Raw genomic sequence first — 25,044 nt, 5'->3', positions numbered from 1 at the left:
TCAGTATTTTAATTTGCATTTCCCTGATGACATATGATGTGGAGCATCTTTCTATATGCTTATTTGCCATCTGTATATTTTCTTTGGTGAGATGCCAATTCCATATAAACTTTGGGATGCAATTTTGTGTTTCTTTTAAATGGTGTGAGTTTTTTAAAGAAGAAACTACATACATCCCCATCTTCTAATTCTCTTCCTTGTCTGCTTCAAGGAAATCATTTAGTACCTGTTCCATTTTTTTCATTTTCTCTCAGTTAACACCAGTGTTTTAATGTTTTGATTCTTAATTTTTTTTATGCAAGGTATTTATTTCTGTAATGGATGAGTTTCTATTATATTCTTTGCCCTTCTTGTTAAAGATAAAGAAGTACAGATTTGTAGAAAGACGAATATATGGGATTTAATTAAGAGATTAAAGTATTTGGAGAGGATAATGAAATCTGACAAGTGCTTTTTCACATATCTTTTAAGTTGACAGCTGGGGTCATTTTTTGAAGTTACTAGGCAAGCAGAATTGAAGGCAGCAGGAAAAAAAATAACATTTAAATGTCTTGCCTATTACACCATAAATGTCAGGTTTTAAATTCAGAATCGGGGATTTTTAATACCTTTAATATTTGCAATTTTATTAAAAGATGAAGAGAATAAGAAAGCCTCATTGTACCTTGTGATTGATAAAGTAATTAAAGTAGAGTTGAAAATATCAGGCAACAAAGAGCATAGGCTAGGAGGGTAGAATATCCTGGTTTTTAATCTCAATTTAGTTACTTATCAGGAAAACTATAGGCTCTGATTTACATTTTTTTTTAAACGTTTATTTATTTTTGAGACAGAGAGAGACAGAGCATGAACAGGGGAGGGGCAGAGAGAGAGGGAGACACAGAATCTAAAACAGGCTCCAGGCTCTGAGCTGTCAGCACAGAGCCCGACGCGGGGCTCGAACTCACGGACCGTGAGATCATGACCTGAGCCGAAGTTGGACGCTTAACCGACCAAGCCACCCAGGCGCCCCTGATTTACATTTTTAATTACAGCTTTATTAAGATATAATTCACATACCATGTACTTGATCTATTTAAAGTATACAACTCAATGGCTTTTAGTATATTCACAGACGTGTGTGTTCATCACGAGAATCAATTTTAGGACATTTTCATATCCCAAAAAGAATCTCTTTCCCTTTGGCACTTACTCCTCATTTCCTCCTAACTTCCCCCTTACCAGTTAAAGCAACTTTCTGTCTGTAGATCTAGTTTGAACATTTCTAATGTGCATTTTTAAAAGATCATTCTGGGGGAAAAAAATACTCTGGCTAATATAAAGAATGAAAGCAAGGAGTCCACTTAGGAGACTATTGCAGAAATCCAACCTTGATAGGATGGTGGTGTGGACTTGGCTGTTAACAGTGAAGATAGAAGTTTACAGATTAGCATGTTGTTTAGAAAACTGTGACTTAAAAAAAATAATTTAAAATAATTTCTCTTAAAAGAGGAATATTTAATATTTAAATAGAGACCATAATATACGAAGTGGTGATTTTATTTTTGTTGTTGATTGAATTTGTTTTATTATTACTAATTTTTAAAGTTGCTTTTAACTTCATGAGTCATTTTCTTTTTTTCAAATTTTTATTTAAATTCTAATTAACATACAGTTACCACTTAGTTAACATACAGTGCAGTATTGGTTTCAGGAGTAGAATTGGGCTCTTTCCATAGTTTGGCTATTATTGCTAATGCTGCTGTAAACATTGGGGTGCATATACCTTTTTGAATCTGTATTTTTTTTATCCTTTGGGTAAATAGCTAGTAGTGCAATTGCTGGATTGTAGGGTAGTTCTATTTTTAAGTTTTTGAGGAACCTCCATACTGTTTTCCAGAGCGGCTGCACCAGTTTGCATTCCCACCAACAGTGCAAGAGGGTTCCCCCTTCTCTGCATCCTCACCAACATCTCTTGTTTCTTGTGTGGTTAATTTTAGCTATTCTGACAGGTGTGAGGTGGTATCTCATTGTAGTTTTGATTTTTATTTCCCTGATCATGAGTGATGTTGAGCATCTTTTCGTGTGTCTGATAGCCATCTGGATGTCTTCTTTGGAAAAATGTCTGTTAGTGTCTTCTGCCCATTTATTATTATTATTATTATTTGGCTTTTGGATATTGAGTTTGATAAATTCCTTTTTTTTTAATTGTTTATTTTTGAGAGAAAAAGACAGAGCATGAGTGCACGAAGGGCAGAGAGAGAGGGAGACATAAGATCCGAAGTGGTCTCCTTGCTGACAGCAGAGAGCCTGATGTGGAGTTTGAACTCACAAACCTTGATTTCATGACTTGAACTGAAGTCAGACGCTTAACTGACCGAGGCACTTAGGCACCCTGATAAGTTCTTTGTAAATTTTGGATACTAACCCTTTATCAGTTATGTTACTTACAAGTATCTTCTCCCATTCCTTAGGCTGCCTTTTAGTTTTGTTGATTGTTTCCTTTGCTGTGCAGAAGCTTTTTTTAAATCTTGATGAAATCCCAATAGTCCATTTTTGCTTTTGTTTCCCTTGCCTCTGGCAACTTGTCTAGTAAGAAGATGCTGTGGCTGAGGTCAAAGAGGTTGCTGTGTTCTCCTCTAGGATTTTGATGGTTTCCTGTCTCACATTTAGGTCTTTCATCCATTTTGAATTTATTTTTGTATATGATGTAAGAAAGTGGTCCAGTTTCATTCTTTTGCATGTTGCTGTCCAGTTTTCCCAATACCATTTGTTGAAGAGACTTTTTTCCATTGGATATTCTTTCCTGCTTTGTCCAAGATTAGTTGACCATATAGTTGTGGGACCAGTGATTTTATTCTTAAAGAAAGGCTTCAGATTCTACAAGGAAGGCCAGAAAATCTTTATATCCAGTATGTAAAGAAATGTTTATTAGTGGAATATATTGGATTTTCAAGTCTCTGAAGCTAACAGTGTAGTATGGCCTTACCTAGTTCATATCAGATTGGGCCTGCTGTTGGAAAAGTCTAAAGTGGTGAACTGTTTACTAGTTTTACTCCTTAGTAGATTAGACTATATATGTATTTAGTTGTTGTGGCTGATACCATTTATACTTTTTGGCTTCAGGTAGAACCAGCATTCAAGGTCAAAATAACAAAATAACAAATTTATGATTAAGAAATATATAAAAATTACCCCATATATAAGACTCTTTGAGAATAGTTTATGTATTTGTTTTCTAAATGACATCTGCCTTTTTTTTATAATTACTTATAATAATAATAATTTTAAAAAGGCCTTTTTACTTAGAAAGGCCTTTATCTTTCATTTTGTGTTCTTAGAGCTACTTAATGTTTCCTGAGTACATTTTCATCACCTGAAATGGGTAGAAGTAGAAAATTTTAACCAATCATTAGGGAAAAAACACTTTGTAGAGAACTACCTCTCAAATTAAAAACCAAAATGATCATTAAATGGTTTAATAGACATGCCAAAGAAACATTATTTTTATACTATTTTAAACTGCCCAGAGCTTAGCAAGCAGATTATTGCTTTACTGCTTCATTCATTCATTCATTCATTCATTTAATGTTTACTTATTTTTGAGAGAGAGAGAGAGAGAGAGAGAGAGAGGGAGGGAGAGAGGGAGCGGGGGAGGGGCAGAGAGAGAGAGGGAGACACAGAATCCAAAACAGGCTCCAGGCTGCGAGCTGTCAGCACAGAGCCTGACCTGACTCGGGGCTCAAACCCATGAGCTGTGAGATCACAACCTGGGTTGAAGTTGGAAGCTTAACCAACTAAGCCAACCAGGCGCCTTGTCTTACTACATTATTTAAATTTGAATTGAAGCAAAATTTGACAGAAATGAGAAAAATAAAAGACTACTATCTATAGTAAAGAAGATACAGAAATCTTAAATGAAATAGTCAATTTTCCTTTTTTTCTTTTCTTTTTTTTGAGAGAGAGAGCATGAGCATGCAGGAGCGGTAGAGGGAGATAGAGAATCTTAGGCAGACTCTACACCCAACACAGAGCCTGATGCAGGGCTTGATGTCACGACCCTGAGATCATGACCTGAGCCGAAACCAAGAGTCAGACACTTAACCAACTGAGCCACCCATGCATCCAAAATAGAAGTTTATTTATTTGTTTGTTTTTATTTATTAAGAAACATTTTATTTTAATGTTTTATTTTTATTTTTTATTTATTTATTTATTTATTTATTTATTTTTCAACGTTTATTTATTTATTTTTGGGACAGAGAGAGACAGAGCATGAACGGGGGAGGGACAGAGAGAGAGGGAGACAGAATCGGAAACAGGCTCCAGGCTCTGAGCCATCAGCCCAGAGCCTGATGCGGGGCTCGAACTCACGGACCGCGAGATCGTGACCTGGCTGAAGTCGGACGCTTAACCGACTGCGCCACCCAGGCGCCCCTATTTTTATTTTTTGAGAGACAGAGAAAGAGCATGATCTGGGGAGGGGCAGAGAGAGGGAGACACAGAATCCAAAGCATTCCAGGCTCTGAGCTGTCAGCATAGAGCCTGATGAGGGGCTTGAACCCACAGACGTGAAATCATGACCTGAGCCGAAGTGGGATGTTCAACCAACTGAGCCACCCAGGCACCTCTGAATTTTAAAATCTCGTAATTAAAAAAATTGCATATACAGTAAAATTGACCTATTTTGCTGTGCATTTCTTTGAGTTTTAGCACATGTGTAGATTTGTATGACTGTCCCACACAGGATACAGAATATCTGTCAGGGTACAGAGTATCACCTCCAAAATTTCTGTGTGGTTCTACTGTACTCAAATCTTCTACCTACCTGTAACCTGTGGCAGTTGGATCTATTTTCTGTCTCTACTAGTTTTCTTTTCCAGAATGTCCTATAAAAGCATGTAACTTTCTGGGGTGCCTGGGTGGCTCAGTCAGTTGGGCATCCGACTTCAGCTTGGGTCATGATCTCACAGCTGGTGGGTTCGAGCCCCACATCAGGCTCTGTGCTGATAGCTTGGAGCCTGGAGCCTGCTTAGGATTCTGTGTCTCCCTCTCTCTCTCTGCCCCTTCCCCACTCACACTCTGTCTCTCCATCTCTTAAAAAATAAACAAACATTAAAAAAAACAAAAGCATGTAACCTTTTGAAGTTGACTTCTTTTGTTATCACGGTAATACCTTTCAGATTCTTGTTGAGCATGTCAGTAACTCATTTGTGATTGACTGATTGCTGAGTGGTATTCCATTGTGTGGACATACTGGAGTTTGTGTATCCATTCGGCTGTTGAAAGTGACTTAGGTTATTTACAGTTTTGGTAATTACGAATAAAACTGCTGTGAACATTTCATGCACAGGTTTTTGTGGAGACCTAAGTTTTCATTTCTAGAGAACCTAGGAGTGTATCCTCTTTCATTCCCTTCAACAATGTATGAGTATTACAGTTGCTCTGCATCTTTCATAATGTCAGATACTGTTGGTTTTAATATTGTGTTTGTTTATTTAATATTTTAACCATTCTAATAGGTGTATAGTAGTGTCTGATTGTGGTTTTCATGATCATTTTTCTAATAGCTAATGATGTTGAGCATCTTTTGAAGTGCTTATTAGCCATTTGTATATCTTCTTCGATGAAGTGTATGTTCAAATCATCTGCTCATTCCTTAATTGGGTCTTTTGTATATACTTTATGATTATAGAAAATTCTAGAAAATGCAGATCATCTCTAGGGTAGTGGTAGCACCAGCACTATGCAGGCATCTAAAGTCTGAGAAAAGGGAACTCTTTCTGAACAAAGGAACTGTGATCCCAAGAACATAGGCAGGATTCATATTGTTTTTTCTTTTCTATCCTCTAGCACAGTGGTTTTCAACTGGGTTGAAAAACTGGGTAGTGGTTTCTCCCTACCCCTGGGGAACATTTGGCAATGTATGGAGACATTTTTGATTCTCACAACCAAAATGAGGTGGGTGGTGCTACTGGTAAGTAATAGCACCTACCTAGATAAAGGAAGAGGAAACTTTGGGTTAGAGGAGAAAAGTGAAGTAAGTATAGAACTGAAAGGCTTTGGGAATTTTGGGCTTCTGAAAATTTTGGGGATAGGAGATTTTTGGTGATAGATTTCTGTGAATCTTCGACTTTTACATCACAGAATCACGGGATGTTAGAATCTTGGAGACCTCATAACCTGATTCTCAAGGGGTATCTGGGTGGCCCAGTCAGTTGAGCATCCAACTCTTGATTTCAGCTCAGGTCATGATTGCAGGGTCATGAGATCGAGCCCCTTGTCAGGCTCCATGCTGGGTGTGGAGCCTGCTTAAATTTTCTCTCTCTCCCTCTGCCCCCTCCCCTGCTTGAATTTACTCTCTCTCTCAAATTAAAAAAACAAAACACTAACTGGGAAAGATAGATGTACCCCATGTTCTTGCAACATTATTTACAATACCCAATGTATGGAAACAACATGTGTCCATCAGTGGATGAATGGATAGGAAAATACTGGATCAAATGATAGTTCTGTTTTTCATTTTTTTGAGAAATTTCCACACTGTTTTCCATAGTGGCTGCAGCCGTTTACATTCCACTTAAAATAAATTTTTAATTTCAGCTTATATTTCTTTTTTTCCTAAGTGCCATTAATAGTTGTTTTATTTCTATTTTTAGCTGGTTTGTCCTATTTGTTGTTTTTATTAATTTCTAGTTTTATTGTATTGTTTTTAGAAAGTTTTTTAAATATTTCTATTTTTTTGTTTTCCTATGGCCTAATATTAATCTATATTTTTATTAATGTTCCTTGAGGCACTTGAGAAAAAGATGTATTCCCTATGACCAGTGTATTATTTGATACCTCTGTAAGATATACCTTATGAGTTATGTTGCTAAGATTCTTCTTTAGAATTTGAAAGTTTTGAAGAAAGCCTTTTCAAATCATGTATACTTTTAATTTTAAGTCCTTCCTCTGATCTAGTCAGATCCTTTTTTTAAGAAGGATTTTTAGGGGCGCCTGGGTGGCTCAGTCGGTTAAGCATCTGACTTCGGCTCAGGTCACGATCTCACTGTCCGTGAGTTCGAGCCCCACGTCGGGCTCTGTGCTGACAGCTCAGAGCCTGGAGCCTGTTTCAGATTCTGTGTCTCCCTCTCTCTCTGACCCTCCCCCGTTCATGCTCTGTCTCTCCCTGTCTCAAAAATAAATAAAACGTTAAAAAAAATTAAAAAAAAAAAAAGAAGGATTTTTAGTATTTATTCCTGGGATGCAAGGATTGTTTAATATTCAGAAAACGATCATCATGATACATCATATCAATAAGAGAAAGGATAAAAACTATATGATCATTTCAATAGATGCAAAAAAACATTGGACAGAATACAATATCCATTCATAATAAAAATCCTCTGAAAGTAGGTCTAGAAGGAACATATCTCTATATGAAAATCCCACAGCCAAAAAAAACTGAGAGGCTTTACCCCTGAGGTTAGGAACAAGGCAGGGATATCTACTCTCACCCATTTTATTCAACACAGTACTGGAAATCCTAGACACAGCATTTAGACAACATAAGGAAATAAAAGGCATCCAAATTGGTAAGAAGTAAAACTCTCACTATTTGCAGATGACATGATACTGTATATGGACAACCCTAAAGACTCCACAAAAAAACTACTGTAACTGATCAATGAATTCACTGAAGTCTCAGGATACAAAATCAATATACAGTCATCTGTTGCAATCCTATACAGTAATAATGAAAGAGCAGAAAGTGAAATTAAGAAAATCCCATTTATAAATGCACCAAAACAGTAAAATATCTAGGAATAAGCTTAATCAAAGAGGTGAAAGCTTGTACTCTGAAAATTATAAAACACTGATGAAAGAAACTCAAGACAATGCAAAGAAATGGGAAGACATTCCATGCTCATGGGTTGGAAGAACAAACGTTGTTAAAGTGTCCATCCTACCTAAAGCGATCTACAGATTTAATGCAGTCCCTATCAAAATACCAACAGTATTTTTCACAGAACTAGAACAAACAATCCTAAAATATGTATGGAACTACAAAAGACCTCGAATAGCCAAAGTAATCTTGAAAAAGAAAAGCAGAACTAGAGATATCATAATTCCAGATTTCAAGTTATATTATGAAGTAGTAATAATTAAAACAGTATGGTACTTGTGTAAAAATAGACACATAGACCAGTGGAATAGAATGGAAAACCCAGAAATAAAACCACAATTATATGGCCAATTAATCTTTGACAAAGGAAGGATGAATATACAGTGGGAAAAAGAGTCTATTCAACAAATGATGGGAAAACTGGACAGCCACATGCAAAAGGATAAACTGGATCACTTTCTTTTACCGTATGTAAAAATAAACTCAAAATGGATTAAAGACCTAAATGTGAGACCTGAAACCATAAAAATCCTTAAAGAGAACATAGGCAGTAATCTCTCTGACATTGGTTGTAGCAACATTTTTCTAGATATGTCTCCTAAGGCAAGGGACATGAAAGCAAAAATAAACTAGTGGGACTACAACAAAATGAAAAGTTTCTGCACAGTGAAGGATACAATCCACAAAACTAAAAGACAACCTACTGTATGGGAGAAAGTATTTGCAAATGACATATCCAATAGTTAGTGTCCAAAATATATAAAGAACTGATACAACTCAACACCCCAAAACCAAATAATCCAATTTAAAAATGGGCAGAAGACATGAATAGACATTTCTGCAAAAAAGACTTAGAGATGTACAACACGTACATTAAAAAGATTGTCAACATCACTTATCATCAGGGAACTGCAAATAAAAACAATAATGAGATACCACCTTATACCTCTCAGACTGGCTAAAATAAAAAACAAGAAACAACAAGTGTTGGTGAGAATGTGGATAAAAAGGAAACCTCTGGCGACATTGGTGGAAATGCAAACTGGTACAGAGGTGGTGTAAAATGGCATAGAGGAGAGTAAAAACTGTTTTTCAACAATGCTTCTTCTAGACTATTCCTCATCTTCTTCACTTTTACACACCTCACCATTGCTTTATACAAGTTAATATTTTATTGATGCTAATTTCTTTTGTAACAATGCTTAAATTTTCCTTATTGATAGCTGAATTTTTTCATCCTGTATTTTTATAATGGCTTGTAGGTACATTAAAAGTATTTATTAACCATTAAAACTCTATAGCTACCTAGTTTCCAAAACTTGAAATGAAAAGTTGGAGATTTTGTTTTATGGAAATTTTAAATATTGAAAACTTAATGATGACAACATATTAGCACATCTTAGAGGGTTTAGAAAATTTATATTGGTTATGAAACCAATTTATATTGGTTTCTGGGTGGTTGGGTTTTCATTTTAAATAGACTTCTTTCTGGGGGCACCTGGATGGCTTAGTTGGAAGCATCTGACTCTTGATTTTGGCTCAGATCATGATCCTATGGTTCATGGGATCAAGCCCTGTAGCAGATTCTGTACTGACCGTGAGGAGCTTGCTTAGGATTCCCTCTCATCCTCTCTCTCTGCCCCTCCCCAACTCACTCTCTCTGTCACAAAATAAACAAACTTAAAAAACCCAGACTTTCTCTGGTTGATTTATTTTTTATTTTCCTTTTGCACACTTTGTTTTTGTGTGCAGTTATTCAGGAAGGGAAATTTCCACTCGACTTTTTCCTTCACCAGACAGAAGTTTCAGGTGTGTGTATGTGTGTGTGAGCACATGCACACAAAAAGTGAACCATGGGGGGGGGGGGGCGCGCCTGGGTCGCTCAGTTGGTTGGGCGTCCGACTTTGGCTCAGGTCACAATCTCACGGTCCGTGAGTTCGAGCCCCGCATCGGGCTCTGTGCTGACGGCTTAGCGCCTGGAGCCTGCTTCGGATGCTGTGTCTCCCTCTCTCTCTGCTCCTTCCCTGCTCATGCTCTGTCTCTCTCTGTCTCAAAAGTAAATAAAAACATTAAAAAAAGAAAGTGAATCATGGAGGTACGTACTTGATGGGTGAAAGAATGTTTCCCAGAGTATCAGAAGGTTACTACTGTAGGATTGTGACTTGCTTTTCCATCGCATGTTCATTTCACAAGAATGTGTACAAAAATTCTTTGTCAGTGGGCACCTGGGTAGCTCAGTAGGTTGAGTGACTGACTCTTGATTTCCGTTCAGGTCATGATCTCATAGTTCATGGGTTCCAGCAACCCCTGCCACCTCCCACCCCCTTTGGGTTCCATGCTGACGCTGTAGAGCCTGCTTGGGATTCTCTCTCTCTCTCTCTCTCTCTCTCTCTCTCTCTCTCTCTCTGTCTCTCTCTGTCTCTGACCCTCCCCTGCTTGTGCATATGTGTGTTTGTGTGTGCGCGCGTGTGTGTGCTTGCGCATGCACATGCTCTCTCTGTCTCACCCTCTGGAAAAAAAAACTTTAAAAAGTTCTTTGTCAAACCTAACATTTCTGTGAGTTGATTCTTGTTCCTACAGTTACCTTTTTTTTTTTTTAATTAGCACTTGCATGTATGCATGCGCTGGGGAGGGGCAAACAGAGAGGGAGAGAGAGAATCCCAAGCAGGCTCCACGCCCAGGACAGAGCCAGAAAGGGCTTGAACCTATGACCATGAGATCATTACCTCAGCCGAAATGAAGAGTCGGACTCTTAACCAACTGCGTCCACCCAGGCGCCCCCTTACAGTTATCATTTTTTACTGTTAGAGACTTGTATAACGTAACTTCACATTCTCACCTAGATCTTTCAAATAGCTTTCTTTGCTGTTGGAAAATACTTCTCAGAACAGAGTTAGCTGAAGTGTGAGCTTTCCTCATTTATTCTGTCAGTAATGTCACTTTGAGGTATGAAAATGCATCTTTTCTAGACGTGGATGTTAATCTTTACTGTATTTTGGCAGTCATCCTGGTGTCTTCAGTGCAGAACTTTCAGTCTGATTCATTTCATCTAAGAGAAAATACAGAGATGTTTTTAAAATTACCTGGCACAATTAAAGTCCAATATATTGTTGCATTTTTACCGGTGCCATAGTTGTGCAGTAAATGTTGTATTTCCAGTAGTTTATCCCATTCCTCAGATAATGTGGCAAAGGCTTCTAAGATAATGCATTTAGCCAAACACTTTTGTAAAGAATGCTTAGTTTTTTCCTACTCTAAGTAAATATTCTTCTTTGGAGCCTTAAGCCCTTTCTACTTACCAACCTAATGTAATTTTTCCTTTCTTTGAATCCGTATTAATATGTTCTGTAGCCCTTACACTTTTTCCACCCTTTACATAATGGATAGTTGAATAGTTGTTTTATGTCCCCTACCAAATGATACGATGTTTGTGGGCAGACACTGTCTGTTCATCTTTGTGTTTCTTGCACTGCTCTCACAATACCTTACTCAATAAATACGTAGCTAATGACTTGAATGAAATAATAGCAATTGGACATTTTGGATTATGTGAAATTTGCTTCAGCTACTGAGTCTAATGTAGGATGTTGCCTCATTTATTACCACTCAGGATGGCCTTCTTCCAAAAAGTACAAAATACTTCTACATTTTGTTTTTCTGAAATGAACTCTTAAAGCCAGAAAAGACTTAGAAACAAATACCACCTGTGCCCTGTATCTCCCAGAATTCAGTTACAGAGAGGATAAAACATTTACTGGTCATATAGCAGGCTAGAGCTAGAAAGAGAACCTAAGTTCTCTGTATCTGCTTGTGTAATTGAACAGTAATACTTTTTATTACTGCTAGTAATAACTTTAAATTCATTAATTGGCACTGAGGATACTAAGAAACCTAAAACATACTTTCTGCTTTTAGATTTTCGATATCCTGGGCAAGTTGACAGGTATACATTACAATTATTTCATGTGTCCATTTGTAAAACAAAAAAACCCTTTTATCATCTTTTACTCTTTGTCTTTTATTTTTGCCCAGATGTATTTGCATTCATTTGTTAAAAAAAAAAAAAAGGCAAACAAAATTACTTCAGTCTTTTTTTTTTAATGTTTATTTATTTTTGAGAGAGACAGAGACAGAATGTGAGTGGGTTAGGAGCAGAGAGGGGGAGACACGGAAGCAGAAGCAGGCTCCAGGCTCTGAGCTGTCAGCACAGAGCCCGACGCGGGGCTCGAATTCACGAGCTGTGAGATCAGGTCCGGACGCTCAACCGACTGAGCCACCCAGGCACCCCAAACAAAATTACTTCATACATCAGGTACCATAGTAGTGCTTAATTCCACAGGAATTTAAAGGAAGAAATCAAGAGTGATAATGATCTTACATAATTTTTACAGATGAGGTAGGATTTCCTTTGACCTTAAGAAGGGCTGGGCTAAGGAATAGTACACAAATAGTTTGTCATGTTAAGACATATAGAAACAATGATAATACCAAGCCAGAAACTTGACTTTCCTCATTTCTAGTCCCAATAGCTTGTGTATTATACAGTCATCATATTTATAAGTATTTAACTTATATTTCTATTTAAATCTATAAAGATTTAAATGTGTTTAATGCCCAGAGTATTGTATTAGGCTTTGTGTATTGTATTAGGCACAGTAGCCAAGTTTCAGCTTTCACGAGGTGTAGAAGCCCAGTTTTGTGAGTTCTGTGGGTAAACTATGAAGTATGAAATCCATTCTGAACATATATTAACTGTAATAATTCTTGTAGTCTGCACAAGGAATAACTCAATTGACTAATCTCAAACTACTTAAATCTTCCCTCAGAAGTCCATAAATCTTTTTTTTTAAATGTTTATTTTGAGGGTGGGGAAGGGGAGGAGAGAGAGGGAGAGAGAACCCAATCCACATTGTCAGTGCTAAGCCTGACACGGGGCTTGATCTCATGAATCTTGAGATCATGACCTGAACCGAAATCAAGAGTCGGATCCTAACTCACTGAGCCACCTAGGCACCCCAAGAATTCCATAAATCTTAAATCTAACAATAGCAGATGCTTATTTTTTGTTATTTGTTCTCCTATATTCATGGCAACTATTGTTTTTCATAGATGGCACATGTTTTGGGGATAACACGCACCCTTTACAAAGAAGAAGCATTGCAAATATCAGTGAAATAAATATACTTGTTTATGTTTGCACTACTGCCTAGAGTGTATTTAATAAGTTGTTCTAGCTTTAGTAAAATTAAGAAAAAGTTCATTCATCTGTGTTGTGAAACACAGAGGTAATTATGTCACTATACTGCAGTTGAATTGGGAATACTATAAATGAGTATGGTTTCTGGCATTTTGGTTTTTTTACCATTTTAATTCAGTATTTCGTTTGTCATTTTTTTCCTGTTTTCATCAATAGGCTAGATATGGGAGCCGACTGATGTGTACCCTCATTTTCCAGTTGTGTAAACATGAAACACTTGTTTTATATTTTTGAGAATTTTGTTGCTGTTTAACTTATTCTTTTTGGTAATGAATGTTAATCCATTTGAGTCTTTTGAAAGTATGACTAGCCATTAGATAACAAATGTTACATAGAAAAAATCTTCCCAGTCAGCTCTGCTAGAGCTCAGATTGAATTGGAAAAATATTGAAATGTTCGTATTGAGAAAGTTTTAGTCTTTTTTTGTTTTTGGTTGTTTGATAAAAACATTCTAAGAAATAACATTGGATAGATTAGTGTTACTATTGCATCTGACTTAAAAATCTTTTATATTTTAATTTAGATGGAAAAAGTCACCCCCCCCCCTCTTTTTTTCAAGAAAGAAAAGGTGAAGCCTCAGGCCTTCAGGAAATATGACTAGAACCAAAGAAAATAAATACAGTTCAATATTCCAGTAGCCCTAAGAACAACAGTGATGAGGCAATGTACAAATTAAATTAGGTGTCATTTTTAAATCCACTTTATAAATGGAAAAGATTGATAATAACAAATACAGGGAAAGAGTACCCTCATATACTATTGGTGGTATGTAAATTGGAATGTCAGTTTTGAAGGGTTATTTGGCAGTATCTATCGAAGTTAAAGATGATCATATTACTTTTAACCTAGTAGTTTCATTTGTAGATAATCTGTCCCATAGATGTACTTGAATAAAAATGAACCAAAATAAGTGCACAGGAGGGGCACCTGGGTGGCTCAGTCAGTTGAGCATCATGACTCAGGTCGTGATCTCACGGTTCATGAGTTTGAGTCCCGCATCAGGCTCTGCACTGACAGTGTGGAGCCTGCTTGGGATTCTTTCTCTCTCCATCTCTGTCTGCCCCTCCCCTGCTCTTGCTCTCTCTCAAAATAAATACATAAAAAGATTTTTTTTTTTAAAGTAAATGCAGGGGTGCCTGGGTGGCTCAGTCTGTTAAGCATCTCACTCTTGATCTCGGCTCAGGTGATCTCATGTCTTGTGAATTCAAGCCCCATGTTGGGCTCTGTGCTGACAGCATGGTGCCTGCTTGGGATTCACTGTCTCTCCCCCCCCCCCCCCCCCCCCCCCCCCCCCCCCCCCCCCCCGCCTCTCTCTCTCTCTCAAAAATAAGTGAATAAACTTTAAAAAAAAATAAATGCACAGGGAAAAAGTCTCTGTAGCTGTGTTTGTAATGCCACAGTATGGAAACAAACTTAGTATATTATTAATTGCCCTATAGTTAAATTGTGGAACAATCATAGATTGAACTACTCTGTTATAGTTAAAAGAATATCCTTTGTTGGAATGATTTTAAATTGTATTATTAAGCTTTAAAAATCTTCCAATGTGTATCGTATGATTCCATTATATAAAAGAAAGGATAATGCAAAGCATTCCAAATGCTGAATAGGTGAATGTACATATGTATATGGAATATTATTTATATGTAAACAAATGGAAGACTATCAACAAAGATACATACAAACTTCTTTCTCAGTTTGCTTCTAGGGAGAGTGGTGGGATTTCAGAAGTATAAAAAGAGGGGCGCCTGGGTGGCTCAGTTGGTTGGGCGGCCGACTTTGGCTCAGGTCATGATCTCGCGGTCCGTGAGTTCAAGCCCCGCGTCGGGCTCTGTGCTGACAGCTCAGAGCCTGGAGCCTGTTTCAGATTCTGTGTCTCCCTCTTGCTGACCCTCCCCTGTTCATGCTCTGTCTCTCTCTGTCTCAAAAATAAATAAAAAAAAAACGTTAAAAAAAATTAAAAAAAAATAAAAAGTATAAAAAGAAACTATCATAGTTTTTGACAGTTTTGATAATGAAAATATCATAAAATCTTACTTGTAAACAAAAATGCAGGTAGTCTTGCTTGTTCTACTCAAAAATCTGTATGATATCCAATAAATCTATATTCCCATAATTTCCCTTTCTTTGGACTCTTCATTTATCGCCTTCCTCTAAATTTGTAACATGAGAACAAAATGCAAGTGAGTGTGGTTCCTTAGGTTCAGTGACTCTGGCCATACAAAACTTTTGGGAAATTCTCACTGGTATCTGTTCCAGGGTGGAAATTTGAATGAAATGCCAAGACTTTTGCAAATTTGAGTGAATGCCAAGGTCAAGATGTCCTCATGGTGCAAGGTCTAGCCCTTGAACCTTGACAATCCCCAAACTGGATCTTATCAATGTCTTGGAATTCATTGGATTCAGAGAAGCTTCCTTAGGCTGACTAATATCACAGGAGATTAAAACAGATTGCCAACTTATTAATTTACCATGAGAAATACAGCTGGCATGAGAACTAGGATACTGTCTGTCATCTTCTGATCATCATGTTCTCTCTTTGAAGGCCATCTAAACAGGAAGCTGAATTAGAATCATAACATACTTAGCGAGCATGGAAATAGAATAAAGAAGAATTAAGTATATAATTTAGATACTTAATGGCTGAGACTCTGATGGCCTACAGTTTTAAGGTTGGTTTGATGCCACTGGGATGAATAGGGTGAATCCTTGTGGGCACTTCAGATAATGCTGGTTTTACAATGTGGGTCTCAGAGAGAAACCATATTTCGGTTTGACAGAGTGCCCTGAACCATCACCTACGTATGCTATCTATGCCAGATGCTGTAGTAGATTCCCGAAGTGCAGATAGAAAAGACACTTACTTGGTCCTTATTTTCTCAGCTTAGTTCACGTTAACTAAATGCTTTGGAACCTTGAAGTTTTATTTAACTGAGGCCTACGTTTTGTTGGTGACCAGATTTGGGTAGATATCAAAAATTTATCTTGGCCTCAGAATTAGCAGATGTTGCTTTTAACAATAGTGCTGGGTAACAGTTGGTAATAGTACAACAGTGGTTTATTGGGCCACTGTCAGGATTAGAAGAGTCAAGCAGTCCTCCTTTAAATGTGCAGTTGTCAGAGGTCAGAAATAGAAGACAATTAAAAACATAGAAAAGTGCAAGCAGGTGTTTTAAGTCAGGATCAGGATAAGGTGTGGAATTCTAACGGTTTGGTAAATTGGGATGTGCCAGTAATCCAAGTATTAGGATATGACTCTGATTGAAGTAAAGCTTATCTTACTAGGGAAACTTGCCACAATATGGGTTGCTTGCTAAGACGTTGTTGGGCCTGTGCCCACTATGAGGGCTGGTAAATGATAGTCCCTGGCTGAGGAGTGAAACATCAGTCTTCTGGACCTGATTTTATTTTTCTTTAAATGTAAAGTGTAAATAGATTCTTCCCCAGAAGATCATTAAATTTTGTTTGCATCATCTAATTTTTCTTTAAGTTAAAAACATGTATATATGTTTTATATTATTTTAATTGACATGCACATATTATCTTATATTCTGCCTTTTAAAGAGTTTATGAGAAATACTATATATTTGTTTACATGGATAAATACATAAGCATAGTTTTAAAAATGAAGTAGTATATTATAAAAGTCTCCTTGTCTCTGATGTCACCCATCTCCCACCCCTCCTAGCACCACGACTATTACTTTGTTGTGTGTCCTTCCAGAGTTACTTAACAGGAGGAACATACAAATATGCATTCTTATTTCTCCTCATTTTACCTAAAAGGGTAAGCATACTATATATGCTATTCCGTAACTTGCTTTTTAAAGATAATAGTATGTTATGAAAGTATTCAAATCTATATGTAGTTTTTCATTCCCTGTTTATTGCCACATGGTATTGCCTTGGGTGTGTTTCTCATGGTTTAACCTGTCCTCTCCTGGTGAACTTTGAGGTGGAGTTTAGTCTGTTGCTATCACACCATGATGTAATGTGTTTGTGCGCGTATAATTTCACAGGTGTGCAAGTATGTCATTAGGATATTTTTTATCAGAAGTGCAGTTGCTGGGTCAGTTTTATGTGGGTGATTTTGATAGACATTGCTGAATTGCCCTCTGTTGTACCATTTCCTTTTTCTTTTAGGAAGTAGGCTGTACCAGTTTACACATTTTTTAGCAGTGCCATTTCTACAGCATTGCCAATAATTGCGTTTTCAAACTTCTGGATTTTTGCCAGCTTTTGATGAATGAATAGCAGTATCTCAGTTGTAATATGTATTCTCTTATTGTTAGTGAAATCAAGTGTCTCAGTTCTCAGAGCTATTTTTTAAAGTTTATTTTTTTGAGAGAGAGGGAGAGAGATAGCAAGTGGGGGAGGAGCAGAGAGAGACAGAGAGAGAGAGAGAGAGAGAGAGAGAGAGAGAATCCTAAGCAGGCTCTGCACTGTCAGTGGGAGCCCAATGCAGGGCTTGAACTCAGGAGCCATGGGATCATGACCTGAGCCAAAGTCAGATGCTTTCTTAACTGACTGAACCATCTAGGCTCCCCCCTCAGAGCCATTTTACTTCTTTTTTCCGCTGTTTTATTTCTTTAGCTCAACTTTTTGTTAATTTGTGAAATAATATTTTAATAATACTTTATGATTAGCATTTTTAATGTTTATATTACATTGTATTATGTAATTATACCATTGTTTATCTTTCTGTAGCTGGGCATATGATCTCCTTTTGGAGTGTGGCTATTTATTTTGCTGAGAACAGTTATTAAAAAGTGTTTCCCCTTTAGGTTATTTGGGAATTGAGAATTATAGGATCTGTTGTAGGCTTTTGTACTAATTAGCTGTGAGTAAACCATGTAACTTATCTGCATCTCAGTTCTTCCATCTGCAAATAAAGATGTTGAATTAAATGATTTCTTCGTCCTGTGACCCTTTGAAAGTTATCAAAAGCATTATATTAAGCCATTATTAATAGTCTTAAAATAATAGATATAGAAAGAGCAATATTATGTTGTTATAGGTTTTAAAAGACTTGTTCTTTGTTGGATAAATAATGCTTTTCTTTGGTAAAAAAAATTCTCTTTCATTTGCCTCCCTTGACATTTCTTGGTTAGAAATACCTCTTCATCGGGGCGCCTGGGTGGCTCAGTCGGTTGAGCGTCCGACTTCAGCTCAGGTCACGATCTCACGGACCGTGAGTTCGAGCCCCGCGTCGGGCTCTGGGCTGACGGCTCGGAGCCTGGAGCCTGCTTCCAGTTCTGTGTCTCCCTCTCTCTCTGCCCCTCCCCCATTCATGCTCTGTCTCTCTCTCTGTCTCAAAAATAAATAAACGTTAAAAATAAAATAAAAAAAAAAAAAGAAAGAAATACCTCTTCATCTTTTTTCACTTCACATCAAAGCCACTTTTTAGAGGCATGCTTTTTGTGGGCGGAGGGTGGGGTACCGTAAGGGAAGAAAAATACACTGTTTTTGATTTAATTTAATCCTTCTCGTAAACGTGCTTCATTACTGCATAACTGCTGCCAATTGGCCTGTTCAATTTTCCAGACTCAATTGGAAATCTGATCTCCTTAAATCTGTTTAAATGGTCCCTCATCAAAATTTAACACATTCAACTAGTTACACTATTTCTGTACTACAGAGTTAGGAATTAAATTATAGTAATCTTTTCTCGGTGTTTTTTTTTTTTTTTTCCTTTGTTTACTTGGCATCTGTGAAAATTGCACTAGAGAAAACATAGATTTTTTTTTTAAATTTTTTAAGTTTATTCACTTAGAGACAGACTTGCGCACACACAAGTGGGGTAGGGGCAGAGAGAGAGAGAGGGAGAGAGAATCCCAAGCAGGCTTTGCACTGTCAGTGCAAAGCCCGATGAGGGGCTCGAACCCACGAACTGTGAGATCATGACCTGAGCCAAAATCATATGCTCAACCGACTGAGCCTCCCAGGCAACCCAGGATTTTTTTATTTTTAAGTAATCTCTACACCCAACCCGGGGCTTGAACTCAGAGCCCTGAGATAAAGAGTTGCATGCTCCATCAACTGAACCCACCAGGCCCCTAAATATATCTTTTGATGTGTGTTTTGGGGAATGAGATTAAAACCAGTGGTAAAATGAGATGTAGATGGTAACATTTGAATTACAACATCAAAATATAAGTAGACTGTTATTAAAACTCAGAACTTTCAAAATTAAAAATCCTCTAACACTAGAGCATACAGACTTGGATTCTCAAAACTAGTAAGTTTTGATTGTATGGCATGATCTTACTCCCCTCCCCCACCATGAAATAGATTAAACTTTGCCATATAGTTTTTCACCCAGATTAGAGAGCGTTAAGAGATAAAAGAAACCTTAAAGCTCACTTAGGCAATTCTCTCCTTGTATGAAATTCTTCCTTAAGGAAGGGAGATAAGCTTCCTTTGTGCGCAGCTGTTTAGTAGTAGAGTTGAGACTAGATCTTGGGTCATTGGATTCCTAGTCCATTTTACTTTCTACCATACTCTACTTAGTGTTATTATCTTAATCTCTTTCTCGTTTCTGTCTTCCATATCTCCTACACACTTACCTATGAATGTGTGTTGGACACTGTTATCTGATAGTTTTGTCTGTCTTTGGCTGTTTTTATTTTATGTTTGGTTTCCATACTAATCATCTAGATACTTACCACTCAGTACTTAGGTTATTAATTGCCTTTGGGCTGTACTCACTACTCCTGTTAGCTTTTTTTTTTTTGTTCTTTGGAATTTATTCACTACTGAATAGTGATATTCTTTAAAAAAGTATTTTCATCACTTTCTTTTCCAATTTAAGATATTTAGTGTTTTCCTGTTGTATATTTGGTCAAAATTCTCAGTTTACAATTCAAACGATCTTCTCAAATAATTATGGCTTACCTATTTGATCATGCCTTTTTTGTTGTTGTTACTGAAAAATGGTTTTATTACGTTGGTGGATATCCATCTACTTATTCTCCGTATCTGATCAGTTCTAAATTTATCTTCCAGTCTTACACATTCCTTGCCTGTTCCAACTTTTGAACTGGTTATTTGTTTTTCACATTGGAAACTTCTGAGTGTTCTTTTCTTTCTGTTGCCAGTGATGAATAATGTTTTCTCCAGATATATATGTTTTAGTTATGCTCATTTTTATTACAGACAAAAGCAGTGTTATATATCTGAATGCACTTGTGGATTTGGAAAATACTAATTTAGAAATGAATCAGGCGTACCTGGGTGGCTCAGTCAGTTGAGCATCTGACTCTTGATTTTGGCTCAGGTCATGATCCCAGGGTTGTGGGATCGAGCCCATGCTCAGCGCAAAGCCTGCTTAATGTTTTCTGTCTCTCTCCCACTGCCCCCCTCCCCCACTCACACTCTCTCTCTCTCTCTTTCTCTCTCTCTCTCTCCAGATAAAAATGAATCAGTTGTTGACAGACAGGAAGAAAATATAGTGGATAGTCTCCTTGGTGCTGGAGTTTGCTAAAGTATGTGTGGTAAAATGAGATGATTTCTGGGACTGGGGAGGGACATAAGAATTGTGTTGCCGCAGCTTAGGTCTTAGGAAATAGGATAGAAACTTAATTCTTTTCCCCCTTTGTCCATAAGGGCAGGATTTAGTTCTAGCTTTGAAATTGGGCCTAGGTTGAATGAAGAAGGCTAATGGAAAGGTTTACTTAAGAGATTACAGGTATAGGTCCCATAGAAGAGTTAGTAACTGGCTCAGTGATTTTAAGGGACAGCTAAGTAGTCTTAACTTGATTTGAATCGAAATGGTAAAAGACATAGTTTTCTTAGTTTATTGGGGCTTAGAAGTATACTTAAATGTCAGGAGCCCAGTACCTGTATAATTTGTACCTTCATCTTCATGTGAACGTAAATTAGATGGTTAAGTATTTTAAACACCTGTAATGTAACAGTCTCTGTGCTAGACTGTGTGTTTACCAAGAGGAAGAAACATAATTTTGGCTTTAAAAGGAGGCTGAGAGCCGAGTGGGGATGGCAAACTTGCACATGAACAAATGTGTTAATTGCCATAGGAAGATATGTATAAAGTGCAAGATAATTTAGGAAGCAGTGAACTGTGTGTTGGGAAAATCACAGAAGAGAATGGATATTTTGTGTAATTTGAACAAACTGTCACTATAAAAAGTCATATAACCAGGAAGAAATGCCCCTTTCTCCTTCAGTCCACCTGGTGGAATAAAAATGAAGACTCTACTCTGGTGTCAAGATACTGTCTAGAGGAGAAAAATCATTTTCTATTAATACTCTATATGGAGGTGCCAGAAATGATCCTGTCTTTTGGAGTGTCCATGAGATTTCTGTCACTTAATCAAGATTTTGTACCATTCTGAGACTCAAAACTAAACAAAAGCCTTTGCTGACTAACCCAGTCTTACCCTGGTGTTTAAATTTTTTTTTAAATTCTCTAATATCTATACCCCAATATTTTTATACTTCTTCAAGATACCATTTTAGAAATGTATCCTTTTAAAATGTTTCATATGTAGGACACCTGGGTGGGTCAGTCGGTTGAGCATCTGACTTTGGCTCAGATCATGATCTCACATTTTGTGGGTTCGAGCCCCACATCGGGCTCCGTGCTGACAGCTCAGAGCCTGGAGCACGCTTCGGATTCTGTCTTCCTCTCTCTCTCTGCCCTTCCCTTAGTCATGCTTTCTCTCTCTCTCTCTCTCTCAAAAATAAATAATAAAACATTAAAAAAAATTTTCATGTGTATCTTGCCTAATTAGAATGTGGAATTCTTTTTAGCCTTTTAGGTCTTAGCAAGGCCTGAATAGCATGAACTTAATACATTTTCGTTGAATGAGAAGTTCCCAGTAATTCTCTTAGATGCTGAATTAGTCAGCTTTTGCTGTGGCAATAAACCACCCCCAGTTTTAGTGGCTTACAATCATAAACATTTATTTCTCACTAGCATTCCATATGTCAGCTGTGCTCAACTGGCTCAGCTGGTCTTCCCAGTGCCTGGCTGTAGGCTGAGATCTGTCCATTATGGAACCCAGGCTGAAAGAGCATGCCTACTAGGGGCATGATCTTCTCTTGGTAGAATGCAGAAGCACAAGAAGGCTAACAGCAGTACTTCTTAAAAGCGCTCTATGGAACTGGCCCACATCCCATTAGCCATAGCAAAGCATATGGCAAGATACACACCGAAAATGAAAAGAGTGTGGAAAGTAGTATTTTCCCATGGGATGGGGGATGGGAGGGTGAGTGTTTAGTGAACAATAATATGACCTAATACAGATGTTTCTGAATTTAACAATTAGAGGAACAGGTGAAGTTATAAGTATGAAACCAAAGAATTTGGTGCGTAGGAGGTCTTCCAAGGACCTGGGAGTGAGGAATATTTAATGAAAACTTAAATTATTTTAACAAAAGCAATATCAACATTAAAAGGTAGGGGGGCTGCAAAGTGTCCTAGTTAAAAACATGGGCTCTGACGTTAGTCCAGTCGGTTTAGATTATGGATCTACTTCCTAGCTGTATACTCTAGGTCAAGTCACTCTATCTCAGTTTTCACATCTGTAAAATGGATGTGCCACTTACAAATCTGTTACTTTGCAGTTCTAAATCCATCTTTCATCGCCCTATTTGCAACACTGGAAATTTCTCTCTTGCCAGCTTTTGTTAAGGTTTGTCAGTAGAAGGACTAGAGGGAGAGTAGAGAAGGAAGGAGTTTTTCTTCCTGATTCTAGTGTCTTGGCTGCTCACTCCTGTAGCACACTGAGGCCCCCAGAATGTGGGACACCGTGGGGCTCTCAACGCCTAGGGAGTTTTAGCAGCAACCCTCCTACATGCAGTTTCCCAGTGAGTTCCGTACTCTGACATCTCCCCCTTGGTACCTTCCTGAGTTCCCCTGGCGTGTTGAGTTCTACTAGATGACTTTACAGTGAGTGACCTGTTGGCCTGACACTTTAGTGAATTTCTCAGACATCCATGCCATGTCCTTATCACAGGCCTGTATCTAAGCCCTGTTGAGAGTGGCCCCTTTACAGATTTATTCCTCTCCTGTTGGTCTGCATCAGCCCTTGAAGTAGTGGCTGCTCCCTGTACCTGCTATCTCTTTGACTCTTGGTATTATCCTTTGTTATAATTAATAATGCTTTATATTAACCTTTCCCTGTTGAAATTACTATGCGGTTTCTTGTCTTCTGATTGTACTTTGACTCATATGTCAGGGTAATAAGTGCTATTTTTCTCATACAATTGTTCTGAGGATTAAATGGAATACTACATGGGATCACAAAGTGTTTAGTGTCTGCCATTGAGTAAGTCTGTAGTACGTGTGGGTGATGTGGAAACTATCATCTTCATCATCATCATCACTGTTCCCATCACTAATTAGGAATAACATTTCTACTTTTTGTCCACAGGATGTTTCGTCTTCACTCACTCTCTGCATTGGCAGAACTGGCCGTGGGCGTTCGATGTTACCATGGAGGATCACAGCCCACCCAGATCAGGCGACGACTAATGATGGTGGCTTTCCTGGGAGCATCTGCAGTAACTGCGAGTACTGGTCTCCTGTGGAAGAGGTGCGTGTTATCTGAGCATTCTGCTCCTGCGTGTACTCTCATTCTTCCAGTTGTCTCTGTTATCTAGAAGGATTATATTGATTTCTGGCTTAACTTTGCACTAAAATTTCTTGCCCAAATAATTTGGTGTTGATAATATTTGTGAAATAAGAGGTTTCAAAGAATTCAGCACTTGTGTCAAAGCAACCAATAGGAGATACCCTGCCTTACTATCTGCCTGTCTCCTCTGCCAAACATTTAAAATAATTTACCAATTTAATAATTTTAATAAATTTTTGAATAAATAATATATAATACTAAATGAATAAGTAAATAAATTTAATAATTTACCAATTTGCTGTATACAATCCACTGGTTTTTAGTATATTTACAAAATTGTACAACCATTGCCACTCTCTGATTCTGAAAATTTTCATCACTCCATAAAGAAACTCCATGCCGTTTAGTAGTCACTTCCCACTTTCTCCATCCCTCCGAGACCTGGGAAACTGCTGATCTGCTTTCTGCCATTAGGCGGTAAAATAGGGATAATGATAGTACCTATCTCAAAGGTTGTTATGAAGATTGAGTTATTATTATTTTTTTAAATAACATTTTATTTTATTTTTTAAGTAGGCCGTACACTCAGCATGGGGCTCCAACTCACGACCCTGAGCTCAAGAATCATACACTTTACTGACTAAGTCAGCTAGGCACTCTGAGGTATTATTTGTTAAGTGCTTAGAACAGTGCTTGGCACATAACTTTGTAAAATAAATATTTTGTGTAGAAGGTACTTGGCACATAGTAAGCTATCAATAAATGTTAACTATTATTACTGGATATAAGCTGAAGGTGAGAAATGGTGAAGAGAGGAGAGAGTATTAGCAGAAAAGACTGGGTTTCCAAAAAAAAAAAAAAAAGTTGGAGTTGTGATATAAAAGATTCTATATTGGATTCTATATCCTATGCCAAAAGTTGTGATTTTAATCTGTAGGCAATGATGAGCTAAGAGGGTTTGAAGCAAGAGTCTGATCACAAACAAGTATTAAGAGACGTTAATACAGCAACAATAATGGAATAAACTGGAGTGGGAAGATGATCTACTGACAGATACTAATACTAGTTTGAGATGATGATGCAGGTGCAGGAACCTTAGAAAGGGGTGCATGGGTTTAGGAAGAAGAGAGAGGGGGAGAACTAGACGGAAGAAGGAAGAGAGGGAGGCAAAAGAAGGAAAGGAGGAATGGGAAACACACTTTTTGTTCTTTCGCTGTAATAAATATTAAATGCTTAGCAATTTCTTTAGGAATGCTTTCCTGTAATGGAATTAGAGGACTCCAGGCAGGTGCATTTATATTGCCTTTTGGCTTAGTCTAATAT

At 37.5% G+C, this 25,044-nt stretch overlaps 1 protein-coding gene across 8 annotated transcripts in view; it reads left to right on the top strand.

The window, feature by feature from the left end:
* MICU1 (mitochondrial calcium uptake 1) overlaps window positions 1-25,044 on the top strand; it is a 417,233-nt gene that overhangs the window by 189,651 nt on the left and 202,538 nt on the right. For 7 of the 8 annotated variants that reach the window (XM_049646197.1, XM_049646196.1, XM_049646200.1 and 4 more), the window contains exon 2: window positions 23,521-23,682. In XM_049646197.1, the coding sequence (XP_049502154.1) occupies window positions 23,522-23,682 (161 nt within the window). In that variant the 5' untranslated portion in view covers window position 23,521. Of the gene's footprint in view, window positions 1-20,517; window positions 20,608-23,520; window positions 23,683-25,044 lie in introns of those variants that run through there. The other variant, XM_049646195.1, reaches the window with a different exon arrangement.

Source organism: Panthera uncia, chromosome D2 (assembly GCF_023721935.1).
Source record: "Panthera uncia isolate 11264 chromosome D2, Puncia_PCG_1.0, whole genome shotgun sequence".
NCBI lineage: Eukaryota > Metazoa > Chordata > Mammalia > Carnivora > Felidae > Panthera > Panthera uncia.
Note: the sequence above shows the minus strand (reverse complement) of the source record. Positions and strands in the feature narration are given on the sequence as shown.